Raw genomic sequence first — 27,976 nt, 5'->3', positions numbered from 1 at the left:
GGGGAAAGTTTTTTCTTTTTAACTGAACCTTAATTTATTATGTATGGTAAAGACAAAGTTCTTCCCTGAACACGTCTCTGCCAAATTATCAACTCCCAAAAAAGCGACTGGAAGGGCTCTCTCCCCTTTATGGAAAGGTCTGTAGAAAAATGATTGGCAGGGGTGAGATTTGAATCTCTGTATCCCAAGAGACTAGCGCCCTCTCCCAACGCTTTGGATCGCTTAGGCAATTTACCTCTATGTACATGGAAAAAAAAAGCAAATTACTTTACAGCTATTTCTAATGCTCAGAAGACATATAAGGAAAGTAAATTCAGTGTGAACTTTGTGTATATTACCTTCTCCACTCCCTTTCAAAAGACACTCGTCGGGAACTTCACGTCCTTCAAGCAGGCAAAATTAGAGTTAAAATTGTATGCTTAGACTATTCCTAGATTCCCACGCACCAAATATCAGGTGCTCCATCCTCCCTGATTCTCTGCGCTGTAATGAATCTTCCCAGCTACCGAGAAAGAGCAAAATTCGGTTTCGGGTGGTCGCCCCTCTGTCCGTCCAACCCGGACCCAGCACCCCCGAGTTTCGCCTCTGGTGCGGTCTCTCATGAGAACGAGGAGGTAGACAGAATAAATCCATTAGAGTCTAGAAAAATCAACCATTGAGAAAACGTTTGAAAATCACCATGGCTGACCTGGCTTTGGAACTGTGACGACCCTGAGATGAGTCTCAGATTTGCCGGCTGAGTTTAGGCGTCGGCGGAGAGAAGTTATATTTCTTGTCCGCAACTTGAAAGCAGACGAACTCCCCTCCCCACTCACTGCCCCCGCATCCCTAACCACCTGGACTTCGAGCCCCGACCTTTTAATAAAGACCCTGTTGTAAAAGACTATGGAAAGAAACATCTGTGCGATAGACCCACAGTTTTTCTGACGATGTTTTTAAGGCCTGAATTCCCAAAGTTCAGGGCTGGGATGCGTGATGCGCGTCTTCGTACCCACCCGGGTCCTGCGGGTTCTGACCCTGCGAACGCAGTCTGGACTGGTCCTCGGGTCTCCCCTCTCCCGTCCCGGCCTCCCTGCCCGCATCACCTCAGCGATCCCAGTTCCCGCCTGTCCTGGGGCGGGGCGGGAACTGGGACTCATCCCGACTCCCACGGCCCTTCCCCCACCCACGCGGGGCCTTCTGGGGGCGCGCAGCCGCGAAGTGGTCCAGAGCCCTCCAGCTTTGCTCTCTGCTCGTCCCCGAGGGGATGCGACTGGGAGCTGCGGGGAAGGTGGGTCACCGTGGGGTGCAGGGACCGAGTTAGAGGGGAGAAGGCGTTACCTCTTCTACGAACTGATTTTCAGAAGTACCTGAGTGTGAAAACCTAGTCCGAGAGGAACAGAGGAGGACAAAAATTGGGGGGAACTGAAGTAAACAGCCTTTTTCCTGGTTGGATTTTTTCAGATGCTCACCAAATTTCCTGAGGCGGAAGCTGCAGAGGTTCCTGGCTCCCTGTCCGCACTCCCACCTCCACACCCCTCCTGAGAGGCTCCAGGTGGAAGGTTGTTACAACAGATCTTGACCGTGCTCTTGAGAATGACAGCACGGGATTTGGAGGGAAACTAAACGGGCTGACACCTGTAGTTGAAGGAAGATGGCCTTGACGCCCAGCCTCCTCGGCTTCACCCAAGAGATGCACATTCCTCCTCTCACCAATCCGGCACCTTCAGGTACCTCAAATGAGTTACTTTGTCACATATGGCCAGTTATTTCATGCAAATCCTTGAAGGTTTTTTAAAAATTACATATAGTTTTTAAAAGGCATATTTCCTTGTAAAAATCTTTACCACTTATTTCCTAGCCTCGACTTTCTGTAACGCTTTTCCTTGGGATAACAGAAAAATCCTTTGTCTAACGCTACACCTACCTATTACTTTTCCTTTCGTATTTTTCTGTCTCAAGCGCGTTCTGAGGAAGTGAAGCATCTCCCTGGAGTTGGCATATTTTCTGAAGGCAACAGATTAACACTAGACAGTGTAAAGTCATTGTTTTCACCCAATCGAAGTAAAATGGGGTAGATTCGGCTGTCCCCTTACCTTTCAGGTGGCTCTATGGCTTAGTTGGTTAAAGCGCCTGTCTCGTAAACAGGAGATCCTGGGTTCGACTCCCAGTAGGGCCTTGCGTTTTACCCGGAAGTCAACTCTTCCTGAAAATTTATTTTATATTGGCGAGTTAATTGTGTCTTCCTACTAATCCCCCACAAATTCTCACCAAACTTAGAGCGCTAGAACTCAATCAGATACATTACAAGTTATTCGACTGCAATTTGCTCAGATTCCTTACTTCTGAAGAGAAGTAGATCCTTAGGGAGATGACAATTCAAATGCAAACCACCTCCAAAGAATACTGCATGTGACTTTACCTCAATCACTTTTCAAATAGGTTTTGCATTGAACTGTGGTAAAGTGTTTCTGAGCGCCTACAATGTGTTACAGTTTAAAGTACCCAAACAGGAAGATATGTATAATCCCTCTAGAGTCTAACAATCTCCAGCTCTAAAATTGATTTCATTAAATAAGATAAATTAATGAACAATGAATCCACTACTAGCTATAAAGGAAAATTAGGATGTTTGCAGGGGCATGCTTGCCATTTTGAACAGTATATTCCCATGTTACTTCTCTTAAGGAAAACACTAGAATACTTCAGGAATGATGATCAACTGGAAGGAAAAATGTCCTAAACACAAACATTCTATAGCTAGGACAAAGTTGCTGTGAGAAAAGAGCAAGTTGGACAATTCTGCCAGATATCTAAAGCAATTGAGTTTCAGCCCTAAAGATTTATGGAACTTCTGTGTCTTTTTGTCTCCCATTCATTCATCAATTAATTCAACAGCGTAAACTGCTGGTCTTTTATGTACCAGGCGTATTTCTGTCTTTCTTCTTCTTTCTTTCTTTCCTTTTATTTTCAGTTACATTTTTTTCCCCATGTTATGGGAACTTTTAAGATCTACTCTCTTAGCAACTTTTAAATATGCAATTCAGTATCATTAACTATAGTCACCAACCTGTGCATTACAACTTCAGGACTTATTTATCTCATAAGTGGAAGTTTGTACCTTTAACCACCTTCACTCATTTTGCCCGCCACCCCCAATCCCTGCCTCTGGTAACAACCCCAGGCATATTTCTAAGGGCAGGAAATACAGCAGCGAACAAAGCTAACAAAAAGCACTACTCTTACGTATCTTACATTCTGGTGGGGGGGGTGACACGGAAAATAAAGAAATGAGTGTGTAAAATAAGTAAGCATATAAGATACTGATGAAGTCTGCAGAGAAAAATAAAGCAATGAAAGAATATGGGGAGAGTATAGGGTGGAGGTATAGTAACCAAAGAGTGTCATCCTGTCCTTTGATAAAATCACTGGCAAATGTTAAAAAATTATTTTTTAACTTTTTAATGAGAAATAGTTACCAAGTGGCTACTATTATTATTCTAAGAACCATGAGCAGCAATATTGAATAATCAGAAAACTGACTCCCAACAATGCCTGGATCTCACCTCCATTCATTTTGATTAGGGCTTTATTGAACTAGTTCACACTGCTTGTATTCAAACCTCAGCTGCTCCACTTATTAGCTAAGGGACCTCTGGCAACTTGCTTTATCTCAATGGTCATCACTGTGCTCCTGTGTGAAATGGAAATAGTAATAGGACTACCTAATAGAGTTAATGGGAGGACTTGAGGAGTAAATACACATAAAATATTTTAGAAGGATATCTAGCACATACATAAGCAATCAATAAAGTAAAAATTGTGCCCAGAATTGATTATACACAGAGCCTCAATCATTCCAAATTTAGGTGATGATATTTGCAATTTTTGAACTGACGAAATTTAGATGTGTTGATGCTGAAAATGAGTTAAGACTTGGGGGGAACTTGGAATGGGGTTAATATTTTTCCATGTGGGATGGGTGTGAATCTTTGGGGACCAGCAGGTAGACTAAGATGTCCTTTTCCTAATCTCTAAAACTTGTGAATATGCTATCTTGCAAGGCAAAAGGGATGTGATTAAATTAAGAATCTCAAGATAGGGAGATTATCTTGGATTTTTGGATTGGTTCAATGTAATCATAAGGTCCTTATAAGAGGGTGGTAGGAGGGCCAGAGTAAGAGAAGGAGATGAGACAACAGAAGCAGAGGTCAAAGTGATGTGAACATGAGCCAGGGAATAGGGGCATCATCTACAAGCTGGAAAAAAGCCATGATTTCTCTCCAGGGCCTCTAGAAAGAAGGCAGCTCTGCCACACCTTGATTTTAGCCCCTCAAGGCCCATTTCAGACTTCTGACCTCCAGAACTGATAAATAATAAATTTTGCTATTTTAAGGTGGTAAGTTTTTGCTAATTTTCTAGGGCAGCAAATAGTTAATACAGATTTATGGTATGGGTGTGCACTGTAGTCAACGTATTGAAAAACTATCTTGCTGCCAAAGGAAACTGGTACCAAAGAAACCTGCTGAATTTCTTGAAGGACTACAGCCCCATGTATAATCACATCAGACTGACTGACTGGGAGTTAGTCCTAGTACCTACATTTCACACCGCAGAGCTCGATTAGTGGGATAATTTTGTTTACTACCCTGTTTCTTTCTCAAACGAGAGTCTGTAGGAGTGACAAAACTCTTTTGCCTTCTCTGAGGCTCGAACTCAGGACCTTCAGATTATGAGACTGACGCGCTGCCTACTGCGCTAAGAAGGCACTGGCTTGTCTTATTTTCGTTAGAACTATCGATTCTCTTTCATGTTTATACGAACTTTCTAGGAAGTTATATTTTTTGAATAGAGTGAAAAATAAGAGTATGTGCTAGGGCATATGTTTACCATTGCTCCGAGTATGTCACAATGATTGACCAAAAGTATTTCAGGATTTTATCCTTGATTGAATATGCCACATGGTGAATTTTTTTTCCATTATGCCTTAAACACCACTTACTGCTGGGGGACATTAGACTTCATTAGATTTCACACTGCCCCACTTCACAACATGTGTAGAAAGTGACATACAGATACGAGGGGCCTGAGCTGGGTCCACAGGCGTGAAGATTTCCAGACTGCACCAATGAAGGACACACAAAAATGTTTAGCTCTGCTGAGGGCGAAGCTGCTGTCTCCTTATCTAGCTCTGGAACTTCCTTGCCTGCCAATGTTCCTCTTACAATCGATGTCTTTGATCATGACCATGACCATGACCTGAAGGCCCTTCTCTTCTGGCTAGAAGTCCAGAATAATGTAAACAGAGGCGAGATAAGGTGGAAGAGATGAGGTGAGATGATTGAGAATGGAGAAAGAATATACTGGATTTCAATCCGGCAAAGTAGAAACGGTCCCAAAATGGAAACTGTAGGACTGAAGTGTAAATCTTGTATGTGCCATCTATTAAGTTAGGAAAAATAATTCACTTGGTTTTCTTGGGAATATGTCAATTTTAAAAACTTCATTATCTGTAAAATGGGATAATATTTCACAGTATTATTTAAAAGACTGAACACTTGACACACACAAAAAAGTTGTTCAATGAATACTAGTAAGTGATACAAATGATGATAGCAAGCTGTATTAAGTGCTTATTATGGGCAAGGTACTCTTTTAAGCAATTTATATGTATCTTACATGTATTGACCATCTATCTATCTACCTACCTATCTATCTACCTATCTATCACTTTAGGCAAGTCTTATTATTGTCTCCAGTTTACGTATGAGAAAAGTAAGACCCAATAAGTTTAAGTGACTTGCCAGTGGGCTTGTGGCTATGCAGTCAATGTGAAACAGTGGCATTAGGGCTCACTTAAACGGTGCAGCATGTAATGGATCAGGCCGGTCAGCGAGAGGGTGAGCCGGGAAAAAAGACCAAGGGACTCGCCCAGTTCGCGTTGGTGGGGTTGGAGCAGGTAGAACGCGTCCTCTCTGGGCCTGGAGAGGATGAGACGCCCCGCACCAAAATCAAACTAATTCCCTCCCTGAACTTTGTAAATTAAGACCATGATCACATTCAGCAAAAAGTAGGTCTGCTTGCGCAGTTGTTTCCTTCAATAAGAAATCACACACAGACATACAAACCCTGACTCAAGTTCCGAGTGAGTGGGAAGGGGAGCTTCCTTTTTCTAGATGAGGGCATTAAAAGTAACTTCCTGCTGCTGACCCCCAAACGCAGCTGACAAATTGGAGACTCCTGATCTCTGCGTCCTCAGAGTTCCGGTGCTGCATCGGCGGTGGTGATTTCTGATCATTTTTTGTAACTACTGATTTTCTTCGTTTGAAGGATATTATGCATTGGCTGCTTCTCCCTTTACTTTCGAGTATCACAAACATAGCATAGGAGGCAAAAATGTGTCTCCCGAAGTAGGAATCTATTTGCAGATTTTATTGGTAGTGGGATGACAGTTGTCTGGGGCGGGGCGGGGGCTGTGGTGGTGGTGGTGGCAAATGCTCTAGAAAAAAAAACACACAAGAGAACAGACTTGTGTCTTTTAAAGTGTTGAGAGCTTTAAAGTGTTTGTTTGTGTGGTAGCGTGGCCGAGCGGTCTAAGGCGCTGGATTAAGGCTCCAGTCTCTTCGGGGGCGTGGGTTCGAATCCCACCGCTGCCAGCTTTGTTATCAAACCCGCTGCTTTGAAGAAATTGCTTGAGGTTAGGAAAACATTTTCTTCCAACTTCAGGGGTAATTAAGGGAAAAACAAAAAAAGTCTGACTGCCAATTGTTTGTATCAAAGAACACGATTTAGTATCTAAGGAATTCTTTTGAATGTTTTTTAAATGTTCGTAAAGAAATAAGTAAAACTTCCACATGGTTCAAAATTACTAAAATAGATATACAGTGAAAGTCTACCCTCATCCCACTTCATTTCCCCCCAGCACTGGTTTCTGGTTCCTCACGCAAACATGTCAGAGCCTGGAGTTACCTTAAAGGTATACTTTTTACATGCAAGCCAGGAGAAGTCTATTATTTTCCTCACATTTTGCACTTTTCAGACCTATTCTACTGCATCTTGCCTTTATTACTTCTTGTATTTTGCCGTGGTTTTCATATCAACATAGAAAGAGCTTCTTTTCTTTTTCTTTTGTCTCAAAAGTATTCCATGTTATGGATATATCTTAAATTTAACCAGCCACATTTAACAATATAAACAATGTTGAAATAAATAATATCTGCATTTCATAAGGGTGTGTACTAGAGAACTTTCTAAAAGTGCAATTGCTAAATCAAATCGTATGTGTGATGGTAATTTCAGTGGTTCCTGTCTTAGTCTTCCCTAAATGTTACTAATTTATCCTCTTATAGAGCCAAGGAAGGGCCAGTTTCCTTGACACCCTGGCCAGCACAGAGCATTCCTGTGACCATGAGAATTAGCAGCCATTTAGTTCTTACTAAGCCCCAGATATTGTTATAGTTCTTCACATTGTCATATTATATTCTCAGTAATATATAAGAAAGTTCATATTATTATTCCCATTTTACAGAGAAATAAACTGAAGTTATAACCAGTTAATCTCTTGCTTGTGGGTGGAGGAATCAATATGTTAATACTGTAGGGTAGACTAAAAAATGGTCTTCCAAAAGATATCTCCATCCTAATTCCTGGAAGCTGTAAATATTACCTTATACGGCCAAAAAAAAAAAAAAAAACCCACCAAAAAACAAAAGGTGGAGTCGTTGCAGAAGAGATTAAGTTAAGGATCTCAAAATGGGGACTTTATCCTTCATTATCCAGGTGGAGCTTAAATGCCATTGCAAGTGTCCTAGAGAGGCATAGGGTGAGTACAGAGACAGAACAGGAGAAGACAATGTGAATACAGAGGCAAAGATAGGAGTAATGCAACTACAAAGCAAGGAAGGCTGGCTGCCACCAGAAGCTGGAAGAGGCAAGGACAGATTCTCCCCTACAGCCTCAACAGGGAGTATGACCCTGTCAACACCTTGATTTCTGCCCAGTGATACTGACTTTTTGGACTTCTGGCCTCTAGAACTGTGGGAAAATAAATTTCTGTTGTTTTAAGCCACTGAGCTCTGGTAATTTGTTACAGAAGCCACAGGAAACTCATACAATGTCTTCAAGTGCTAATAGGCAACGCTACCACAAACAATTTTTGTTTGTTTGTTTACCAGTCTGTTAGGTAGAAAATATTATTTCATTGTAGTTCTGTAGTTTGGATGTCTCTGAGAAACTCACGAATTGGAAAGAGGAAAGGACTGGATTAGGAGAGTTTCCCACACCCTTAGGTTCTTGCCCTCAGTGAAAGAACTCTTCTCACCTAAACTAATTCCCCGAAGTGTGAATTTTCCGTTAGCTTTTAAGGAAGAGCTTGTTTACTGGGGTTCCACTTGCCGACCTGAGGGGGCTGGGATGTGGCGGTGGGATTTGAACCCATGTTTCTAAAGAAATTAGAGACTTAATGCTGCATCCTAGAAGGCTCCCACACTACCTCCAAACGTTTTAATCAAACGTTTTTCTCATTTCCAAAAAATATTAAGGAAGTTCTGTGCTTTCTTTGTACAAAATAGGAGCTTCGCTTCCTACCCCTGGGAATATCAGAGGCGCATCTGCGAGCGTCACCTGCTTTATCCTACCACGATCCCCCCAGTCAGCTCCCCGTAAAGCCTTCTGGGCGTTCAGGTGGCCCGCAGTCGCGATCAGGGGACCGCCCTCAGACCTAGCTCTCTGCTCGTCCCCGCGGGCGATGCGACAGGGGGGGAAGAGCGAGTCATCGCGGGGTGAAGGAACCGGATTATAAGGAAGAAGGTGTCGCCCTCTTTGCGAGCTGACGACCTATTGCACTGGAAATCAGGCGCTTGGTGGGCAGGGAGTGGTCAACGGGTGGTTCTCTGGAACCGTAAGGCTCTTCACCTAAGGAGGATTGTACCTGGATCCAGGGAACACCTTGTGGCCAGCAGGGGACCATTCTGCCTCTCCCCGTCCCCCACTCCAAGGGGCTCTACCCCTGTGGTTTTCTGATCGGAGTCTTTACAGCGACCTTGACATTGGTGTTTTAGGATTTTGAGAGCGATGTGTCTGACTGTGTAGCTGAACTCTACACTCCCAGCCCCCTCTTCTCCGCTCCCGATTCTTCCCCTCCAAGTCACTGCTTGCTAAGTGCAAGTGACGTGTAGGGACACTAGGTGCCCTAGCCCGGCTGTCTAAGAGTCTTCTAGTGGAGTTCCATTTTTAGAGTTCCTCACTTAGTTTATTGGAATGAAGAATCTTAGTTACAGAAGACGAGGTGCAGTAACAGCAAATTTTGCTTTTAGAAGACTTTATCCTAATTGGAAAAAGTGAGTAGCCTCGACTTTTACTGATGTTTATATCCTTCGACTAATTGAAGTGCTATTGATCCCAACATTCAAGCTGCCCAAACTTTTCCCGCTTGTATTAGCTCTGCAGCGCATCTAAGTAAGCAAAACGTCTTCTTGGAGTTTGTCTCTTTTCTCACAATAAGCTGCACTGAATCACAAAGACTATATCAGGAATAGTTAATCTCACAGTAAGGGCAGATCTAGAACAAAGTCAGGCTCATGTGTGGGCTCCATGGCTTAGTTGGTTAAAGCACCTGTCTTGTAAACAGGCGATCCTGGGTTCGAGTCCCAGTGGGGCCTTGGCTTTTGCCCTCTCCCTAGGAAGACAAATTCTTCAGTAAACCCTCATTACTACTAATTCTCCACCGTACTCAGTATTACTGTGAATTCTGATCCACTCATTCAAAAGCAGCTGTGACTACAAAAATTCTCACTCCTAAGGAAAAGGTGGTGGGTCTCTTTATGGAAACAGAAAGAAAATGACCTTCTGTTTTTCATCTTTGCTGAAGTTCCCTGTCCTCTATTTTTTAATTGGGGGAGGGGGCAACAAAACTGTACCAACTCTTAATGCTTTTTTCTGAATTCCCATGTAATTTATTAGTGATTCTAGGAAACTCAGCATTATGTTATCTCTTTTATATATGATTTTCCAAATATTACTAAATTATAATAACAGTAATTTACATTTGCTTATACGCCCTCAGTCTTCAAGGAAGGGCTTTAGTCCCAAAGGGAATACATATATTGGCCCCACTAAAAACTGAACTTTAATTCTGCAATTTAAAAAATGGAATTATCCTATAATGCAATGATTCCCAAGCTTAGTAGACATTTAAATCACCTAGGGAACTAGTTAAAACACAGTTTCTTGGGACTCATCGCCAGAGGTTTTAATTCTATTTTGGTGAAAGGCCCAGAAATGTGTGTTTTTAACAAGCACTCCAAGTGATTTTGAAGCAAGTGAATCACATTTGCAAAACTCCTGCTTAAAATATTACACACAAAGCAGAACTGAAAGTGAGGTCCAGCTATGCTATTAGCACGTTTGTACTAATTCATGAACATCTACTTACCCTCTTTATCATCTAGTTAGCATTATTGGAAGTCTACTACATTCCAAGAGTTTCCAGACATGCTGTCATTTAATCAGCCTAACAATCCTGTCAAATATGTGTTATGATCAGCTCTTTGAAGATGAGGAAATAGGTTCAATAATATTCACAGTAACAGAGTAAGTGACAAAGTTCAATTTCAAACTCAGGTCTGTCTGATTCTGGAATCCATGCTTTTCTCATTATATCTGTCTTCTATTTGATTAGAGTCAAGAATGAAGTTTTTGGCCGCAGAGCTAAATAAAATTAAGCAACTTAGACTGATCTCAAACCTTAGTCCTAAGGGTTAGGGATCCTGAGATAACTGTCTGTTTTCTGCTAGAAGATAATCAGCCCAGTGAACAGCTGCTTAACTCGTTTAACTTAGGGAGGAGGAAAATATAAAATAAAACCTCAGAAATCTATGTAGGAGGTTCTCCACAAAAAAATGAGCAGGCCATATAACTAACAAACTGAAATAATCTTCTTCATCTCCTAGGCTCTGTTTGGTTGGTTGGTTGTGGTTTTTTGTTTTGTTTTGTTTTTTTGCCTTGGACATGCTGTCTTCATGCCCTGATTCTTTAGATTTAAACACAGTGTATTAGCTAGGGCTGCCATAAAATATCACAGACTGGGTAGCTGAAATAACAGAAGTTTATTTTCTCATAGTTCTGGAACTAGAAGTCCAAAATCAAGGTGCCATCAGACTTGGTTTCTGGTGAGACCTCTCTTCGTGCCTTGTAGAAGGCCCCCTCTGACTGTGTCCTCACATGGCTTTCCTCTGTACGTGCAAGGGAAGAATGGGAGTGAGAGCGAGGGCAGAAGGTAGCTCTGGTGTCTCTTCCTCTTCTTATAAGGACACCAGTCTTATTGGATTAGGGCCCCACCCTTATGACCTCATTTAACCATAAATTACCTCCTTAAAGGCCCTGTCTCAAAATGTAGTCACATTAGGGGTTAGGGCTTCCAAATATGAATTTTGGGAGAACACATCCAGTCTATAATAAGTAGGAAGAGGGACGACTGTATGGCCTAGCTCTGAGTAACAACTCAGTCATGACAGCATCTAATAACTTTGGAAGTCCAGCCTGAAAAGGGAGTTTTTGGATGTGAAGAAAGTGTTGAGATAAAAGTTTTGTCAGACACTTGTATCAGGTAATAAGATTTAAATGTAAAAATATGTAATATTTATGTAAAAACAGAAAATACTGTTATAAAATATTTAAAGTAAAACCCTAAAGTATTACACAAAATGTAGGTAATATTTATAACATCTTGAGGTGGAGAAGGCCATTCTCAACATGGCACCAAATGTACAAACTATTTTTTTTAAAAGAGTGAACGATTTCATGAATAAAAATAATTTTTATTGTAAAATTAACATCCCCCCCAAATTAAAATACAAAGTTTTAAAAAGGAGGAAAAAAAGCATTGTCAGACAATTAGGCAAGGATTTGTCCTTTAAAGTACTTATTCAGTTGCTTCTTTAGTTCTACCTTGTTCTGAGGAGTGACCTGCTCTGAGATGGTCTTCATGTGATGGAGATGTGGATATTATACCTGCATTCATAAGAAATAAAAGGAGGATCTTAATTTGATCAGCACTGCGCTTTAGCCGGTTGAAAAAGAGGACATAAACCTTGCCCCCATGGAGCTTGCAATATGGTTGAAAAGACCAAATAAGCATGTACCCCAAACACTACAGATATTTTAAAAACCTATGTTTGCTCATGACATTTGCAGAGCATCCACTTTGTGTGTGAATTCTGGAAGTGTGTGAGCCTTATGAACCTTGGACAAATTACTTACCTTTTTTAAGCTTTAAGTTCCTCAACTATTAAATGAGGACAATAATAGTACCTACCTCAAGGAGTTGTTAGGACACAATTCATATAAATTGCCTAGAATGTGTTAAGCCATTATTATCATCATTATTGTTAATAGCACAATATTTGTTTTCTTTCTGAAAATTATTGGGATTAATCCTGCTCTCCCTTGCTATTAAGATGGGATTAATGAGTGGAAGAACTGATGCAATCTATAATCACAACCAAAAGTATAAATAAAAGATAGATATTGTCTCCAGGGAGATTAATTCACCAGTGACAGCCCCTATGGGATCACTGGCACACTGGGTGTGAACTTGTTTTATCTGCCTTTGAATCAGATTTGGAACCAGGAGAGATTATCCAATGCCTCCAGAATCACATTCACCCTACCTGCCATATTAAGACCTTTGGTGGCTTTTACTGAAGTGCTGACCTGATCATACTTGCTTCCCTCTCTCAGGACTGTTGGAATCCAACCCTTCTGCAACCTTTCTCCTGACTAAGGTTCTATAGCTAAACACATCTGCTTAATACAGATTCAAATAAGAAGAGGTAAGTTCTAGTGATGTTTCTTTCTATTCACACCAGCCTAGATGGTATTGTGTTTTGTTTTGAGACAGAAAATGAAGGTTCTGAGTTTTGGCAATATCAGGCAGGGTAAGATGCCTCCATGAGCTAAATGAATTCTCGTTATGCCAAACAAATGGTTGTCACTTGTTCAAAATTATGTTGATCCCAGAATTATGTCCAAAATCCAATTATCTAGGAGATGGGGAGGAATGAGAAAGCAGGTCATGTCACTAAAAATCAATTCTCTAAAACCAATACTCTGTCATTTTTGTCACATCCCTATGTGAAGACCAGCAAGAATTTCCCAGTAATAAAGTTTTTATCTTTTTGCTTTAAAGTGAATGAATGAATGAATGAATGAGTAAATGCCAATACTCTGAAGATAAATTTGAGGATCAAACAATATAAAGAATAACCAATGATAAAATATTGAGGATTTGCGAGGTGGGGTTGGGGGGCAATGGGATCTTGTTTTACTCTTTTCCTCAGCCATTTTATACACAAATGCATGAACTTCCTGGCAGATGCAGGCGATTTCTTTTCTGTTTTTGGAGACATACTCCCTTGCCTCTCCCTCTTTCTGTCCCCGTCCCTGTCCTTGGTGGTTAAACAGCTGCAACAAACCATCCTAGCCATGAATTCAAGTGGTTGTATGTAAATGTGTAGTTTGTCAAATTGACCTAGAGGTGTCTGGATGAAGCAGGAATCCATACTCTGGTGAATGGACCCTCAGAGCCAGTTGTTATAAGTCAAGCTTTAAATTTATCTCTTTTGGGAGGTCTTTTTTGGTTAAATCACGTATTCCGATCAATCCTCATATACATGCTTCTTTCTCTTAATTGAATTTCCATTCTTTCAGCACCTCAGATTAAAACTTCAAATGTTCTTTCAGCTCCTTCCTCTCTCCTACATTCGTACCTTGCTCTTGATTCCCACTGCCACTCTCCGAGCTAACGTTCTCAGCCTCTCTCCCATAGACTTTTGCAGTAGCCTCCCCACTGAGTTCCCAACTTCCAGTCTCTTCTTGAATCTCTCGTTATTCAGCCATAATAAATGTTTTTAAATGCTGCTCCAATCATTTCACACCTCTTCTGAAAAAAAAAATCTTCATTTGATCAGACTCCTTAACCTAGTATTCAAGATTTTCCATATCCTGGACCCAAGTTATTTTTGCAACCTGTTTTTCCACTACGCCATGTTATGCACTCTATGCTGCAGTAAGTGATGATTTGTGCTTTCCACGCTTTCAAACAATGTGTACAACTCTAACGCCTTCACCATCATTGACAAATATTCAGATCCATTCCATTCCTTCTTATTTAATTTTCATTTATATTAAAGACATATGCGTTCAAAGTTAAAAAAAATAAAATAATACTATGAGCTTATAATGAAAAATAGCAGTTCCCTTCATCATTACTCACTCTCAATTCCTGGTCTCCCAAGGTAACACATCTTTAATAATTTCAGTGTTTTCTTCTATTTACCCATACTTCTTAATAACAAGTCTTTACTCTATTTGTGTTTTTTTAGTTTTAAATATGACTTATTTATCACTTACTATAAAAAATGAGAACTTTTAACCCTTACATAACAAAGAGAAAGAGTGAGGACAAAAGACAGAGAGAAAGAGAGAGAGTGAGAGAATGTCTATGTCTTACTCTCCAGATACTCTTATATCATACTTTTTGGTTATATCAGCATGGAGAGTTTACACTTTCACGACTGCATAAGCATTAGTCACAGTGGAATCATTTAGTGAACTATGGTTACCTAAAAAAAAAAAACTCTTCTCAATTCTCACAGATTTCAGATGGTACAATTCCTGTTGTTTTTGTTTGTTTGTTTTTGGAGACATGACAAGGGATCTTGTCCTCAGCACCAGTCTGTTCTTATTACATAATCCACAGACATCTTCAGGGTCCCTTCTATATGCTAAGGGATTCTCACAAATCAACATCATTTAGATGGGTCACTTTAAAGTGACCAGGTTTTAGTGTTGACTAAAACAACAGAAAAAAAAAACCCAATGAAAACCATACTCATGGCTCCAGCCAGTAAACTGAAACAAGTCTCTCTGGTAGAGGTAACAATTATAACAAATTCATATCTAATTTCTTGGGTCAAACACTCTCAGAATTCATTCCCATATATGGTCTCCAAATTTCTGCCCCAAATTAGCAAGGACCTGTAATGTTTCTTGCCCTGGCAGAGCCTGCAGCAATCGAACCCTGTTTACCTGATGGGTATGGAGAGGACCATCAGGAGAATTGTTCCTTTTACTCTGCATCCCACTCAGTAAGGAAGTATCACAATTTTCTTAAGATTTTATTTTTAGAAGAGTTTCACATCACAGCAAAACTCAGCAAGAGTACAGGGATTTCCCATATAACCCCTGCCCCTACGCATGCATAGCCTCCCCCTTTACCTTCATCCCTCACCAAAGTGGTACAATTGTTAGAGCTGATGAGCTTACCCAGACATTTCATAATCACCCAAAGTCCATAGTTACATTATGGTTCACTCTTCGTATTGTACATTCTATGGGTTTGGAAAAATGTATAATGACATGTATATACCATTATAATATCATACAGAGGAGGCTCACTGCCTAAAAATCCTCTGTGCTCTACTTAGTCATCCCTCCCTCCTAAACATTGGCAACCACTGATCTTTTTACTGTCTTCATAGTTTTGCATTTTCCAAACATACTGTATGATAGTTGGAATCATACAGTATATTGCCTTTTCAGATTGGCTTCTTTCAGTTAGTAATTAGCATTCAAGGTTCTTCTACGTCTTTTCATAGCTTGACAGCTTGTTTCTCTTTAGCGCTGAATAGTACTCCATTGTCTGGATGTACCACAGTTTATTTATCCATTCACCTTTGGAAGGACATCTTGGTTGCTTCCAAATTTTGGCAATTATGAGTAAAACTGTTGCAAACATCTTTGTGCAGGCTTTTGTGTGGATGTAAGTTTTCAGCTCATGTGAGTAAATACCCAGGAGTGTGATTACTGGATCATATGGTAAGAGTATGTTTAGTTGTGTAAGAAACTGCCAGACTGTCTTCCAAAGTGGCCCTACCATTTTGTATTCCCACCCGCAAATGAGAGTTCCTATTGTGCCACATCCTTGCTAGCATTTGGTGTCATTGTTCTCGATTTTGGCCACTCTAATAGGTGTGTAGTAGAATCTGATTGTTGTTCTAATTTGTATTTCCCTGATGACATATGTCTTAGTCCATTTGGGCTGCTATAACAAAATGCCAGAGACCAGGAGACCTATTGCAACATTTATCTCACTGATCTGGAGGCTGGGAAATCCAAGATCATGGCACTGGCAGTTTCAGTGTCTGGTAAAAGCCCACTTTTTGGTTAATAGATAGCACCTTGTAGCTGTAACTTCACATGGTGGAGAGGACAGGAATCGCTGTGGGTTCTTTTATAAGAGCACTAAGCCCATACATGAAGGCTCTACCTTCATTACCTAAGCACCTACCCAAGACCCCACCTCTTAGGTCACACACTCCCTTAGCTGCAAGGTAGCTGGGAGAAGACCACCTCCCAATGACTTCTTTAATCATACAGAAGAGCCATAACAAATAATGAATGTCCACTAACCCGTCACATAGGGCTTTGATTTAGGGGGAAAAAATGAAAGCACTTTCTCTACTAAAAGGATTTTTCAAATGTGACTTATTAATTATTATATTCATTAATGTTGTTATGATTTCTACTGAGGGTGTACCCCATTGCTCCCCCATAAAAGTATTTTTTTCCTGTTATCGTCAAAACTTCTGACAACTCAGGGTTTTTAAAATCACCCTTCTCTTCCTTGATTTTAGCAGGTGTCTCCCATCAAAATTCAATGAAGCACATGAATGAAAGTTTTCCAGAGGATTTCATTCTCATAGGCTTTACCAAATATCCGTGGTTGGATCTTCCTCTCTTCTTTGCCCTTCTAATCTCCTACATGTTCACACTGTTGGGAAACATTGCTATTATTCTGGTCTCTCAAATAGATTCCCAACTCCAAAGTCCTATGTATTTCTTCCTCACAAGCCTCTCTTTTTTTGGACCTCTGTTTCACCAGCACAACTCTATCCCAAAAGCTGTTCAACCTGGGGCGGGGGGGCCAACAAAAACATCACTTATACAGGCTGTATGACCCAGGCCTATGTATTTCACTGGCTAGGCTGTACTGAATGTGTCCTGCTTGGCACCATGGCCTTACACCACTATGTGGCTGTGTGTAAGCCTCTGACATACTCTGTAACAATGAACCACAAGCTCTGCTGGCAGCTCTCCAGCACTGCTTGGCTCATTGGTCTGGCCAATTCACTACTGCAGTCCACACTCATAGTCCAGCTGCCCCTGTGTGGGAACCAGGAATTAGACCACTTCTTTTGTGAGCTGCCCAGTCTAATTAAGATGGCATGCGTGGACACCACAGTCAGCGAGCTTACAGTGATGGCCACCTTCCTGATAATGGGTCCCCTCTCCATGATTCTTGTCTCTTACTGTTATATTGCCCAAGCTGTATTTCAAATCCCTTCTGCTGATGGGAGACTTACGGCCTTCAACACTTGTTCATCACACCTACTGGTGGTGTCTTTATTCTATGGCTCTGGCATCTACATCTATATACAGCCCTCAGGGGACAGCCCTCAAGATGTCATCAAAGTTCTGATGCTATTTTACTGCGTTATTACTCCCATGGCCAACCCATTCATCTACACCTTGAGGAACAATGATGTTAAAGGAGCTTTGAGGAGACTTCTGAAGAGGGCCATTTTGTCCAAGAGAATGTGAGAAAATGATGCTTTATTCTGAATGGGAAAGCCCAACAATAACCTGAAATATATCCTCCTTTAAACAGATGTTCCATCAAAATCATGCTCAAAAGTCAATTCAAGAAAACCTTTGTGTGTTGTTTACCACTTCTGACACCGAGTGTGTTGGGTTTTTTCCCCACAACAACCAATTCTCTGAAACAAACTGGGTGTCCTACATTCAATTCAATTCTGACACTGACTACCCAGAGTTATCATAGGCCCCACAGGTTAAGGGCTCAATTCCACAAAACTGCCTCTGTTACTGGAGAGTAGGTTCTTGTCTCATCCCAGAGACATTTCAGAGACGAGACACAGAGGCTAAGGAAGCAAAGCGAGGATTTATTAATTGATAGTACACTCTCAGGAGGGAGAGCAGGCAGGCTCAGGTGAGAAGCTGCTCTGAGTTCCTTCGGCAAGCTGGTTATATAGGGTGTGAAAATGATTGGGCAGAAAATATTCATTGAGGAGAGTGGGGTTTGGGGTCAATTTTCTTGATTTTCATCCCAGCTCCACCTTCCCCGGGGGAGGAGGAATTTTTGCCCTTTCTTGGTCTTAATTGTAAGTGTCATGGTGTCGGTGCATCATGGGTACTTCTTCTCTGCAAGGCTAATTTTATTGTAAAGAGGGCGTAACAAGCAAAAGGTTACATTCGGAAGCCAGAGATTCCCACCTTTTGCCGCCTTTCTTTGCCTCTAGGACCCCTGTCGCCTCAAGATGTAAGGTTTCCTGTCACCTGACCCGTGCCCCCCACCCCATTTCTCTGCTCATATCTAGCTACCTGCCTGCTCTAATACCTCCGCTTCAGGTGCCAATCACAAGTTCAGGCCACCTGTACTTCTGACCAACCAGCTACAAAGTCAGGGTTCCTAGAACAGCTCACTAAACTCAAGAAAACATTTTTTAAAATATTTATTTATTTGCCTGCGCCGGGTCTTAGCTGCGGCACTTGGGATCTTCGTTACAGCGTACAGGATATTTTAGTTGCAGCATGCGGGATCTAGTTCCCTGACCAGGGATGGAACCTGGAACCCCTGCGTTGGGAGCGTGGAGACTTAGCCTCTAGACCACCAGGGAAGCCCCTCAAGGGAACATTTCACATATTTTTACCAATGTATTATAATTATAATGCCGGCTGCCTTGAGCTGGTCTCCTGGAGTGACCCCTGACGTGGGAGACTGGGCTTTGTGCCCGGACCCGACCCCAGATTTCTTACCCCGACTGGGCCCCAGAGGTTTCAGAGAAGCAGAGGACTCCTGAGTGTCTGCTCAGGAGAGAGGGGTGGCTTTTTTTGGAATCTGGTGGGTCTTTGACGCATAGAAAGCAGGCACTTTTCTTTAGTCCTTGGGGTCAGAAGTGTTTTCGAAATCAGATTGAGGAATTTTTTAAAAAACATGGTGCGTATATAGTATATTGAATGCATAACACCCCAGGAGCCTGGGGCAGTCCCATATTTTATTACAGAAAGTAGTATCAATATTTCTGTAACAAAATATGAATTTCACTCTAAAACTATAAATAACTTCATGTCATTTCAAGCCAAGCTGTTACAAAATGAATTTATGTCACTTTGAGTATTGCCATCAAATGACTTATGAAAATACTCTTGGTTTTCAGAACTCTGGGGGACGTCAGAATTGTGGAGGAGGGGTTGTGGAGCCGTTCTAGTCAATATTTTCACTGCCTTATTTCTCTAATCTTGTTTGTTTATGTATCACACAGTATTAAAGCAAACAATTCCTGAGCAAGCTGTTGAAAAAGTCTTAGAGTTAATACCTTTTGTTAGTCATTATTTTTTTCAACAGATAGTTAATTGATGATTTATATGTCCCAGACATTCTTTTGGCACTTAGAATGGTGCAGTGTACCAAACTGATAGATAAAACCCCTGTTCTTATGGCATTTATATTATTGTGGAGTAACAAACAAAAGGCAAATAAAGATATGTTGTCAGTTGGTGGTGAGTGTTACAAAGAAAGTAGAGTAAGAGGGTGGATAATGGTAGGAAAACTTTTATATACAATGAGCTAGAAATGTCTCTTTGAGAAGATGATTTTTGAGCATACTTTAAAGAAACAAGGGAATGCCCTATGCTAATATCTGGGTAAGAGCATTCCACGCAGGTGTGAAGGGCCTCAGGTAGACTGCATTTAACATGTCTAAAATAGAAAAGGGTTGCAGTAGAGTGAGTATAGGAAAAAGATTACTCTTTTCATTTCTAAAATAATCATATGAATTTCCATTACCAGGAATGTCAAATCCTCAAATCATCTACATCACTGTTAGGCAGATTTCAAAAACCTTTTCTGTTGTGTTTTTCTTCAAGTGGTATAGGCAGTGTTTAATAATAATACATGTGGATTTTTAAAAACTGATGGTACTTTCTATATTTTGCAAAGGGGAGTCTCCCTGGAGTGTGAACCTATCTGCAGGGACCCCTCTCTTGAGAGAAAATGAATACAGATCTTATTATTCAGAATGAAAAAAACCCAGGAGGAACCTGCAATAGTAAAGGGGGAGGAAGAGACTTTTTTGTACAAGAAATTGACTTGCAGCAGAATAGCCAGTCCAGCCAGGAAGTCTTCTGCCAACACTTTAGACGGTTCTGCTACCAGGAGACACTTGGACCCAGGGAGGCTCTGAGCCAACTCCAGGAACTTTGCTGTCAGTGGTTGAGCCCAGAGAATCATAAGAAGGAGCAGATCCTGCAGTTACTGGTGTTGGAGCAGTTCGTGGCCATCCTGCCTGAGGAGCTCCAGGCTTGGGTGCGGGAGCATCATCCATTGAATGGAGATGAGGCTGTGTCTTTGCTGGGAGATTTGGAGAGAGAACTTGATGGTCCAGAATTTCGGGTGGGAAGAGGAAGCATGTTCTGCTGTGGCAATCAGACCATTAAATTAACCACATTTAATAGTTTGGTCAATAGGAAAGCAGTGAGGGTAAACTGAGCTTTTGTCCCTGTCAGGGGTCATTGCTTCTGTCAGTTCATTTTTCTGTCTCATCTCTCCTGCTAAGCCCATTCAGTCCTTTTTCCTAATCCTGTTTCCATGGGAGTTGTTTCCTAAGGTTTTAGCTCTGGTTTTCACAGTAGTTTCCTCCTAAGCCCAATGGTCCCTGATTGTCTCCAGGGCACATCTCAAGCAGGTGGACAGGAAATGCTCTGGCAGGAGGTGATATCTCTGGTTGCTGCACAGCAGTCACCAAGTTGTCAGCTCTGGCACGTGGAGACCCTGCTCAAGCATGACTCTATATTCACAAAATATAGAAAGTATTAAGATGAAAACCCCATTTCCTACGAGAGAGGTGAGGAGGAGAGGGAGAAATGTATCTGGGAAGGTGGGTTAGGGTAGCAGGCACCTACCTGGCCAACCAAAGCCATCCTTTACAACTTAATCAATAGTGTTTCTAACCCTAACTCTCACCTGAAATCCTCCCTGGCTCATATACTCTCTCTTTACAAAGTACAACCTTTATTCTTGGTCTTTTAAGCAAAAGATTTTTATTTTGTTTTCATATACCATGTTGGTTTTCATTAAAACATTAAACTATCACATCATTCTGTTGCTTTTTATACCACCTCTGTTTTACAGTCTCCTTTACGATGACCTTCTAAATGTCCTATCCTACCCTGTATCTGTAAGTTTTCTATACCCATCGGTGATAAAGTCTTCTTTTAAGCCTTTCACTTTGACTACATTTCTCCTGTCCTCTTCCACATTAAATTCTCTTGTCTTTTCATGTCAGTAGCTTCCCCTACATGTCACTCCAGTCTAGGTTTGTTACACGTTTTCCTTTCCACATTCTCTACATGCTAAATGTGCTTTCCGTTTACTAAGCATCTCCCTTTTTACATCCTGATCCCCTTTAGAATCTGTCTCCAGAAAAATAGCAATAAAGTGACCAGAAGAGTCAAGAAATCAGTCCTTTTCCAGTATTTCCTTTGAGTTCAAGTGGAATCTCCATTTTAATGAGCTCGATGGGACATTTAATTTATTTCCTTCAGGCCAAATTTCACTAAAAATGTGTATTTTAGTGTGTTCATAAAGCAATACTGATGTTAGTTTGTTTGAAGGAATTATTGGTTTACACTGAATCTTCAAGCAATGTTCTATGTGGGGGAGGATTAAGACAAAGGGTTTTCTCTCCAAGCAATAGAGGAAATACACTTTTGCCTTTCTGCTATACAGTGGGCCCTTTGTATCTGTGGGTTGCACATCCTCCTATTCAACCAAGCGTGGATCGAAAATATTCAGAAAAAAAAATTCCAGAACATTCCAAAAAGTAAAGCTTGAATTTGCAGCACACTGGCAACTATTTCCATAGCATTTACATTGTATTAGGTATTATAAGTAATCTGGAGATGATTTAAAGTATATGGGAGGATGTACATAGGTTATATGCAAATACTATGCTATTTTATGTAAGGGATTTAAGCATCTTCAGATTTTGGTGTGGAGGCATGGGTCGTGGAACCAATCCCCTGCAGATACCAATGGACAACTGTACTTGTATTTGAATGCAATTTAAAGTACTCTTTACACACTTAGACTTTAACAAATTAGTGCCCCTTTTTGGTGTTAAAGATTATTCTCAGTCCTACCTTAGTAATTATTACATAGGTTATTTATGCCTAGGATATGTCTATTTCAACTTTCCTTTCTAGCATTTTCCTTAATTGAACATAAGAGCTATTTATTAATTGTTGGAGGAGCATGACTAGAAAAGAGATAAATGATCCCTTGGGAGTTTAATATTTCATCAGTTCAAAAAGGTGACATTTCTATTGTTTACTTTTACATATGTTTAAAATCTTCCATAATAAAAAGCTTAAAAAGAAAGTGACATTTAAATGATCCATTTCCTATTTCTGAAAGTGAGACCAAACCTTAGACTGGGAAGTTGACTGCAAAGCAGGAAGTGTCCAAAGGAATGGAATCACAGAAGATGATACTCAACAGAATCTTCAGAGTCAGGAACATTTTCTTGGGGGCTTATTTTGGAGACCTTTGAGAATGCAAGGACAGGTTTGGAGGGCATCAAGGAAACGCAGAGGAAGGGAAAGAACACAAATGTGATCAGTGTGGGAAAAGCTTCATGCACGTCATGAATCTTATTGGACATCAGAGAATCACGGGAAAAACCCTTTCAGTGTAAAGAATGTGGAAGAGCCTTCAGTCAAAATACAACCCTTTTAAATCACCTCATAATTCACTCTGGCAAAAAACCTTATCAGTGTAATCATTGTGGCAAAAGTTTTAGTTAAGGCTCAGTCCTTATTAAACATCAAAGAAGTCACACTGGGGAGGGGCCTTATGAGTGCAATGAATGTGGCAAAACCTTCAGTAACAGCACAGGACTTAGCATCAGAGGTACCATACCTTAATGAAATGTTACCAGTGCAATGACTGTGGGAAGGCTTTCAGAGAAAGTTCAAACCTTACTAAACATCAGCGAATTCATACAGGAGAAAAGCCCTACGAATGTGATGAATGTGGAAAAGCCTTCAGTGGAAGTTCTGACCTTACTAGACATCACAGAATTCACACTGGGGAGAAACCCTAAGAATGTGACAAGTGTGGGAAGGCCTTCCGACTGAGCTTACATCTTACTGAACACCAGAGAATCCACAACAAAGAAAAACCCTATGTGTAGTAAGTATGGAAGAGCCTTTAAACAGAGATCAGGTCTTTTTCAACATAAAAAAAAAAAGCACAACTAATCAAAATCACTTTGGGAATTCCCTGGTGATCTGGTGGTTAGGACTCTGAGCTCTCATTGCTGAGGGCTCAGATTCGATTCCTGGTCAGGGAACTAAAATCCCGCAAGTGGCGCGGCAAAAAAAATCACATTGCTTTAATTACTGTAGTAAGAATGTTAAGCAGCATTTGTTTCTCGTAGAATTCAGAGAAGCTACATGAGCACTCTCCATATCTGTCACTGTCTCAATTTCTCTGACATCAAAGTATCTACAGACTAGATTCTCTCTCAGAGTGAGCTAAGCCAGAGTTTCTATTTCTAGGCCTCAAGGCTGACTAATTTAAAATGTAAAGCTTCAGAATAGCCTGTTTCATCCTATCCACAATGAAATTTAGAGAAAAATGCACACCCATAACCCAGAGTTGAAAGTACCACAACATTTCTCAAGTGAGTAGTTAAAGGTTTAGGCATTGCTTTTCTTCCTCACTTTTTCTTCCTTTGCTTTATGTGTGGTGATCAAGACCTTAGTAACTTGTTAGATGTTGCTTTAAAAGGGGGTTGACATGGGGTGAGGAAAGATACTAGGTTCTAGTATCCACTACGCCACTGTGATGTTAGGCGAGTCGCCCACACATTCTAGGCCTTAGATTCCTCATCTGTGAATTATGGGACTAGAATATATATTCTCTCAAAGATCCCTTGAACCTCTACAATTGATTTTTGTGAATGCCTTCAAGCTTCTGTATTTAATTCCTCAACCTGACATTCAAGAGGCTCCTCTACAAATTAGTCCCAGTAAGAAATGTTATTTTCTTCACTATCCTACAAGAGCTCTCTGCTCTTACTGTATTGGTCTCACTTTCCCCAGCTCCCCCCAGTACACTCCAGCTTCCATGTCTTTGTCTTCCATTCTAACCCCCTTCATGCCCTGAATGCCCTCTTTATCTTTGTTGTTTCTCCAATTAAATTTGATGTATGTCTTACTGTAACTCCACTTAGGATAAACAAGTTTTCTGAGCACTGAACCTCCCAGAGGCTGTATGCAGTACTCCTAAGGTGTCACTTAAAAATGGGCTTGGGTTAAATAGTATTGACCCTCTTGAGAATCTCTCTTCCCTTTTTCTCAGACCACTTATAATACCATAGACATCATTTCTTTCTAATTCTCTGCCTTCCCTTCAAACTTGCGTTTCCTAAGTATCATTGTTTCAGAGGAGGAAGCAGAGATAGTGGGTTCAATCAGAGATGATGGCATCAATTTTAAGGGAAAAAAAAAGGAAAAGAAAACCCTAGATAGGGAGTCAAAGTACAGACACCTATATCAGAATTTATGATCAGCTACTGATAATAAAGATTTGAAAAATACACAAACTGTATTCTTCTCGAGTAAAAGAAGTCTAAAGGTAGATAGTTTAGGGTTGTTGCTTTTACTCCATGGAATCATCAGGGATCCAGGTCCCTTCCAGTTTTCACCATCCTCTGCATGGCTGCTGAAGCACCAGCCATCAATTCTACATTCCAGTCAGCAGGAAGGGCCAAAAGGGACTCCCAAATCAGTCAGCATCTTTCACGGAGCCTTCTCAGGACAGTATATTTCTTCTTATATTGAATTAGCCAGAATTTAGTCACATGACCACAACTCAGCTTCAAGGGTAGCCGAGAAATGTAATCTTTATTCCAGGTGCCAAAGGACACAAATAAAAAATTAGATTTCTGGGGCTTCCCTGGTGGCGCAGTGGATGAGAGTCCGCCTGCCGATGCAGGGGACACGGGTTTGTGCCCTGGTCCGGGAGGATCCTACGTGCCACGGAGCGGCTGGGCCCGTGAGCCATGGCCGCTGAGCCTGCGCATCCAGAGCCTGTGCTCCACAACGGGAGAGGCCACAACAGTGAGAGGCCCGAGTATCGCAAAAAAAAAAAAAAAAAAAAAAAAAAAAAAAGAAGATTTCTGTTATCTAATAAAAAGGAGCTACTTATTTAGTAGTCAATCAACAGCCTGCCACAGTCCCAAATAAAGTGATGGCATTTTGAGTTCTAAAGTGCAGATACTAACTCTTGTGTGTGTGTGTGTGTGTGTGTGTGTGTGTGTGCTGTCAGCGACCATCTACTTTTACTTACAGCAGCTCTGGTCATGGATTATTTGTGAAGGGTTTTTCTTTTTTTTTTTAACTTTATCTTTTTATTTTATTTTTGAAGTATCCTTTTTTTTGAATTTTATTTTATTTTATTTTCATACAGCAGGTTCTTATTTGTTATCTATTTTATACATACTAGTGTATATATGTCAATCCCAATCTCCCAATTCATCCCACCACCACCCCCGACCCCGCTTTTCCTCCTTGGTGTCCATACGTTTGCTCTCTACATCCGCGTCTCTAAACCGGTTCATCTGTACCATTTTTCTAGATTCCACATATATGCATTGATATAGAATATTTGTTTTTCTCTTTCTGACTTACTTGACTCTGTATGACAGTCTCTAGGTCCATCCACGTCTCTGCAAGTGACCCAATTTTGTTCCTTTTTATGGCTGAGTAATATTCCATTGTATATATGTACCACATCTTCTTTATCCACTCCTCTGTTGGTGGGTATTTAGGTTGCTTCCATGACCTGGCTATTGTAAATACTGCTGCAATGAATACTGGGGTGCATGTGTCTTTTTGAATAATGGTTTTCTCTGGATATATGCCCAGTAGTGGGATTGCTGGGTCATAAGGTAGTTCTATTTTTAGTTTTTTAAGGAAACTCCATACTGTTCTCCATAACGGCTGTATCAATTTACATTGCCACCAACAGTTCAAGAGGGTTCCCTTTTCTCCACACCCTCTCCAGCATTTGTTGTTTGTAGATTTTCTGATGATGCCCATTCTAACTGGTGTGAGGTGATATCTCATTGTAGTTTTGATTTGCATTTCTCTAATAATTAGTGATTTGAGCAGCTTTTCATGTGCTTCTTGGCCACCTGTATGTCTTCTTTGGTGAAATGTCTATTTAGGTCTTCTGCCCATTTTTTGTATTGGGCTGTTTGTTTTTTTAATATTGAGCTGCATGAGCTGTTTATATATTTTGGAGATTAATCCTTGGTCCATTGTTTCATTTGCAAATATTTTCTCCCATTCTGAGGGTTGTATTTTTGTCTTGTTTATAGTTTCTTTTGCTGTGCAAAAGCTTTTAAGTTTCATTAGGTCTCATTTGTTTATTTTTGTTTTTATTTCCATTACTCTAGAAGGTGGGTCAAAAAAGGTCTTGTGATTTATGTCAAAGAGTGTTCTTCCTATGTTTTCCTCTAAGAATTTTATAGTGTCCAGTCTTACATTTAGGTCTTTAATCCATTTTGAGTTTATTTTTGTGTATGGTGTTAGGAAGTGTTCTAATTTCATTCTTTTACATGTAGCTGTCCAGTTTTCCCAGCACCACTTATTGAAGAGACTGTCTTTTCTCCATTGTATATCCTTGCCTCCTTTGTCATAGATTAGTTGACCATAGGTGCGTGGGTTTACATCTGGGCTTTCTGTCCTGTTCCATTGATCTATATTTCTGTTTTTTTGCCAGTACCCTATTGTCTTGATTACTGTAGCTTTGTAGTATAGTCTGAAGTCAGGGAGTCTGATTCCTCCAGCTCCAGTTTTTTCCCCTCAAGACTGCTTTGGCTATTCAGAGTCTTCTGTGTCTCCATACAAATTTTAAGATTTTTTGTTCTAGTTCTGTAAAAAAATGCCATTGGTAATTTGATAGGGATTGCATTGATTCTCTAGATTGCTTTGGGTAGTATAGTCATTTTCACAATATTGATTCTTCCAATCTGAGAACGTGGTGTATCTCTCCGTCTGTTTGTGTCATCTTTGATTTCTTTCATCAGTGTCTTATAGTTTTCTGAGTACATGTCTTTTATCTCTTTAGGTAGGTTTATTCCTAGGTATTTTATTCTTTTTGTTGCAATGGTGAATGGGATTGTTTCCTTAATTTCTCTTTCTGGTATTTCATTGTTAGTGTATAGGAATGCAAGATATTTCTGTGCATTAATTTTGTATCCTGCAACTTTACCAAATTCATTGATTAGCTCTAGTAGTTTTCTGGTGGCATCTTTAGGATTCTCTGTGTATAGTATCATGTCATCTGTAAACAGTGACAGTTTTACTTCTTCTTTTCCAATTTGTATTCCTTTTATTTCTTTTTCTTCTCTGATTGCCATGGCTAGGACTTCCAAAACTATGCTGAATCATAGTGGTGAGAGTGGACATCCTTCTCTTGTTCCTGATCTTAGAGGAAATGCTTTCAGTTTTTCACCATTGAGAATGATGTTTGCTGTGGGTTTGTCGTTTATGGCCTTTATTATGTTGAGGTAGGTTCCCTCTATGCCCACTTTCTGGAGGGTATTTATCATAGATGGGTGTTGAATTTTGTCAAAAGCTTTTTCTGCATCTATTGAGATGATCATATGGTTTTTATTCTTCAGTTTGTTAATATGGTATATCACATTGATTGATTTGCATATATTGAAGAATCCTTGCATCCCTGGGATAAATCCTACTTGATCATGGTGTATGATCCTTTTAATGTGCTGTTGGATTCTGTTTGCTAGTAGTTTTTGAGGATTTTTGCATCTTTATTCATCAG

General features: G+C 40.5%; 1 protein-coding gene, 4 non-coding genes and 1 pseudogene across 5 annotated transcripts; 5 read left to right on the top strand and 1 right to left on the bottom strand.

The window, feature by feature from the left end:
• Nucleotides 1–2,084: 2,084 nt before the first annotated feature.
• Nucleotides 2,085–2,158, top strand: TRNAT-CGU (transfer RNA threonine (anticodon CGU)). Its single transcript has one exon. It is a non-coding gene; the product is annotated as a tRNA-Thr (tRNA).
• A 2,516-nt stretch (nucleotides 2,159–4,674) lies between these two features.
• Nucleotides 4,675–4,747, bottom strand: TRNAM-CAU (transfer RNA methionine (anticodon CAU)). The gene has a single exon. It is a non-coding gene; the product is annotated as a tRNA-Met (tRNA).
• Nucleotides 4,748–6,553: 1,806 nt separating this feature from the next.
• Nucleotides 6,554–6,635, top strand: TRNAL-AAG (transfer RNA leucine (anticodon AAG)). Its single transcript has one exon. It is a non-coding gene; the product is annotated as a tRNA-Leu (tRNA).
• A 2,929-nt stretch (nucleotides 6,636–9,564) lies between these two features.
• On the top strand, nucleotides 9,565–9,638 carry TRNAT-UGU (transfer RNA threonine (anticodon UGU)). Its single transcript has one exon. It is a non-coding gene; the product is annotated as a tRNA-Thr (tRNA).
• A 7,058-nt stretch (nucleotides 9,639–16,696) lies between these two features.
• Nucleotides 16,697–17,640, top strand: LOC109551480 (olfactory receptor 2B11-like). The gene is given in 3 exon segments (XM_019944845.3): nucleotides 16,697–16,897; nucleotides 16,899–16,955; nucleotides 16,957–17,640. Coding segments are annotated over 3 exon segments (942 nt in total).
• A 2,473-nt stretch (nucleotides 17,641–20,113) lies between these two features.
• On the top strand, nucleotides 20,114–23,379 carry LOC101331635 (uncharacterized; annotated as a pseudogene).
• The last annotated feature ends 4,597 nt before the right edge of the window (nucleotides 23,380–27,976 follow it).

This window comes from Tursiops truncatus, chromosome 10, assembly GCF_011762595.2.
Source record: "Tursiops truncatus isolate mTurTru1 chromosome 10, mTurTru1.mat.Y, whole genome shotgun sequence".
NCBI classification, from domain to species: Eukaryota; Metazoa; Chordata; class Mammalia; order Artiodactyla; family Delphinidae; genus Tursiops; species Tursiops truncatus.
Note: the sequence above shows the minus strand (reverse complement) of the source record. Positions and strands in the feature narration are given on the sequence as shown.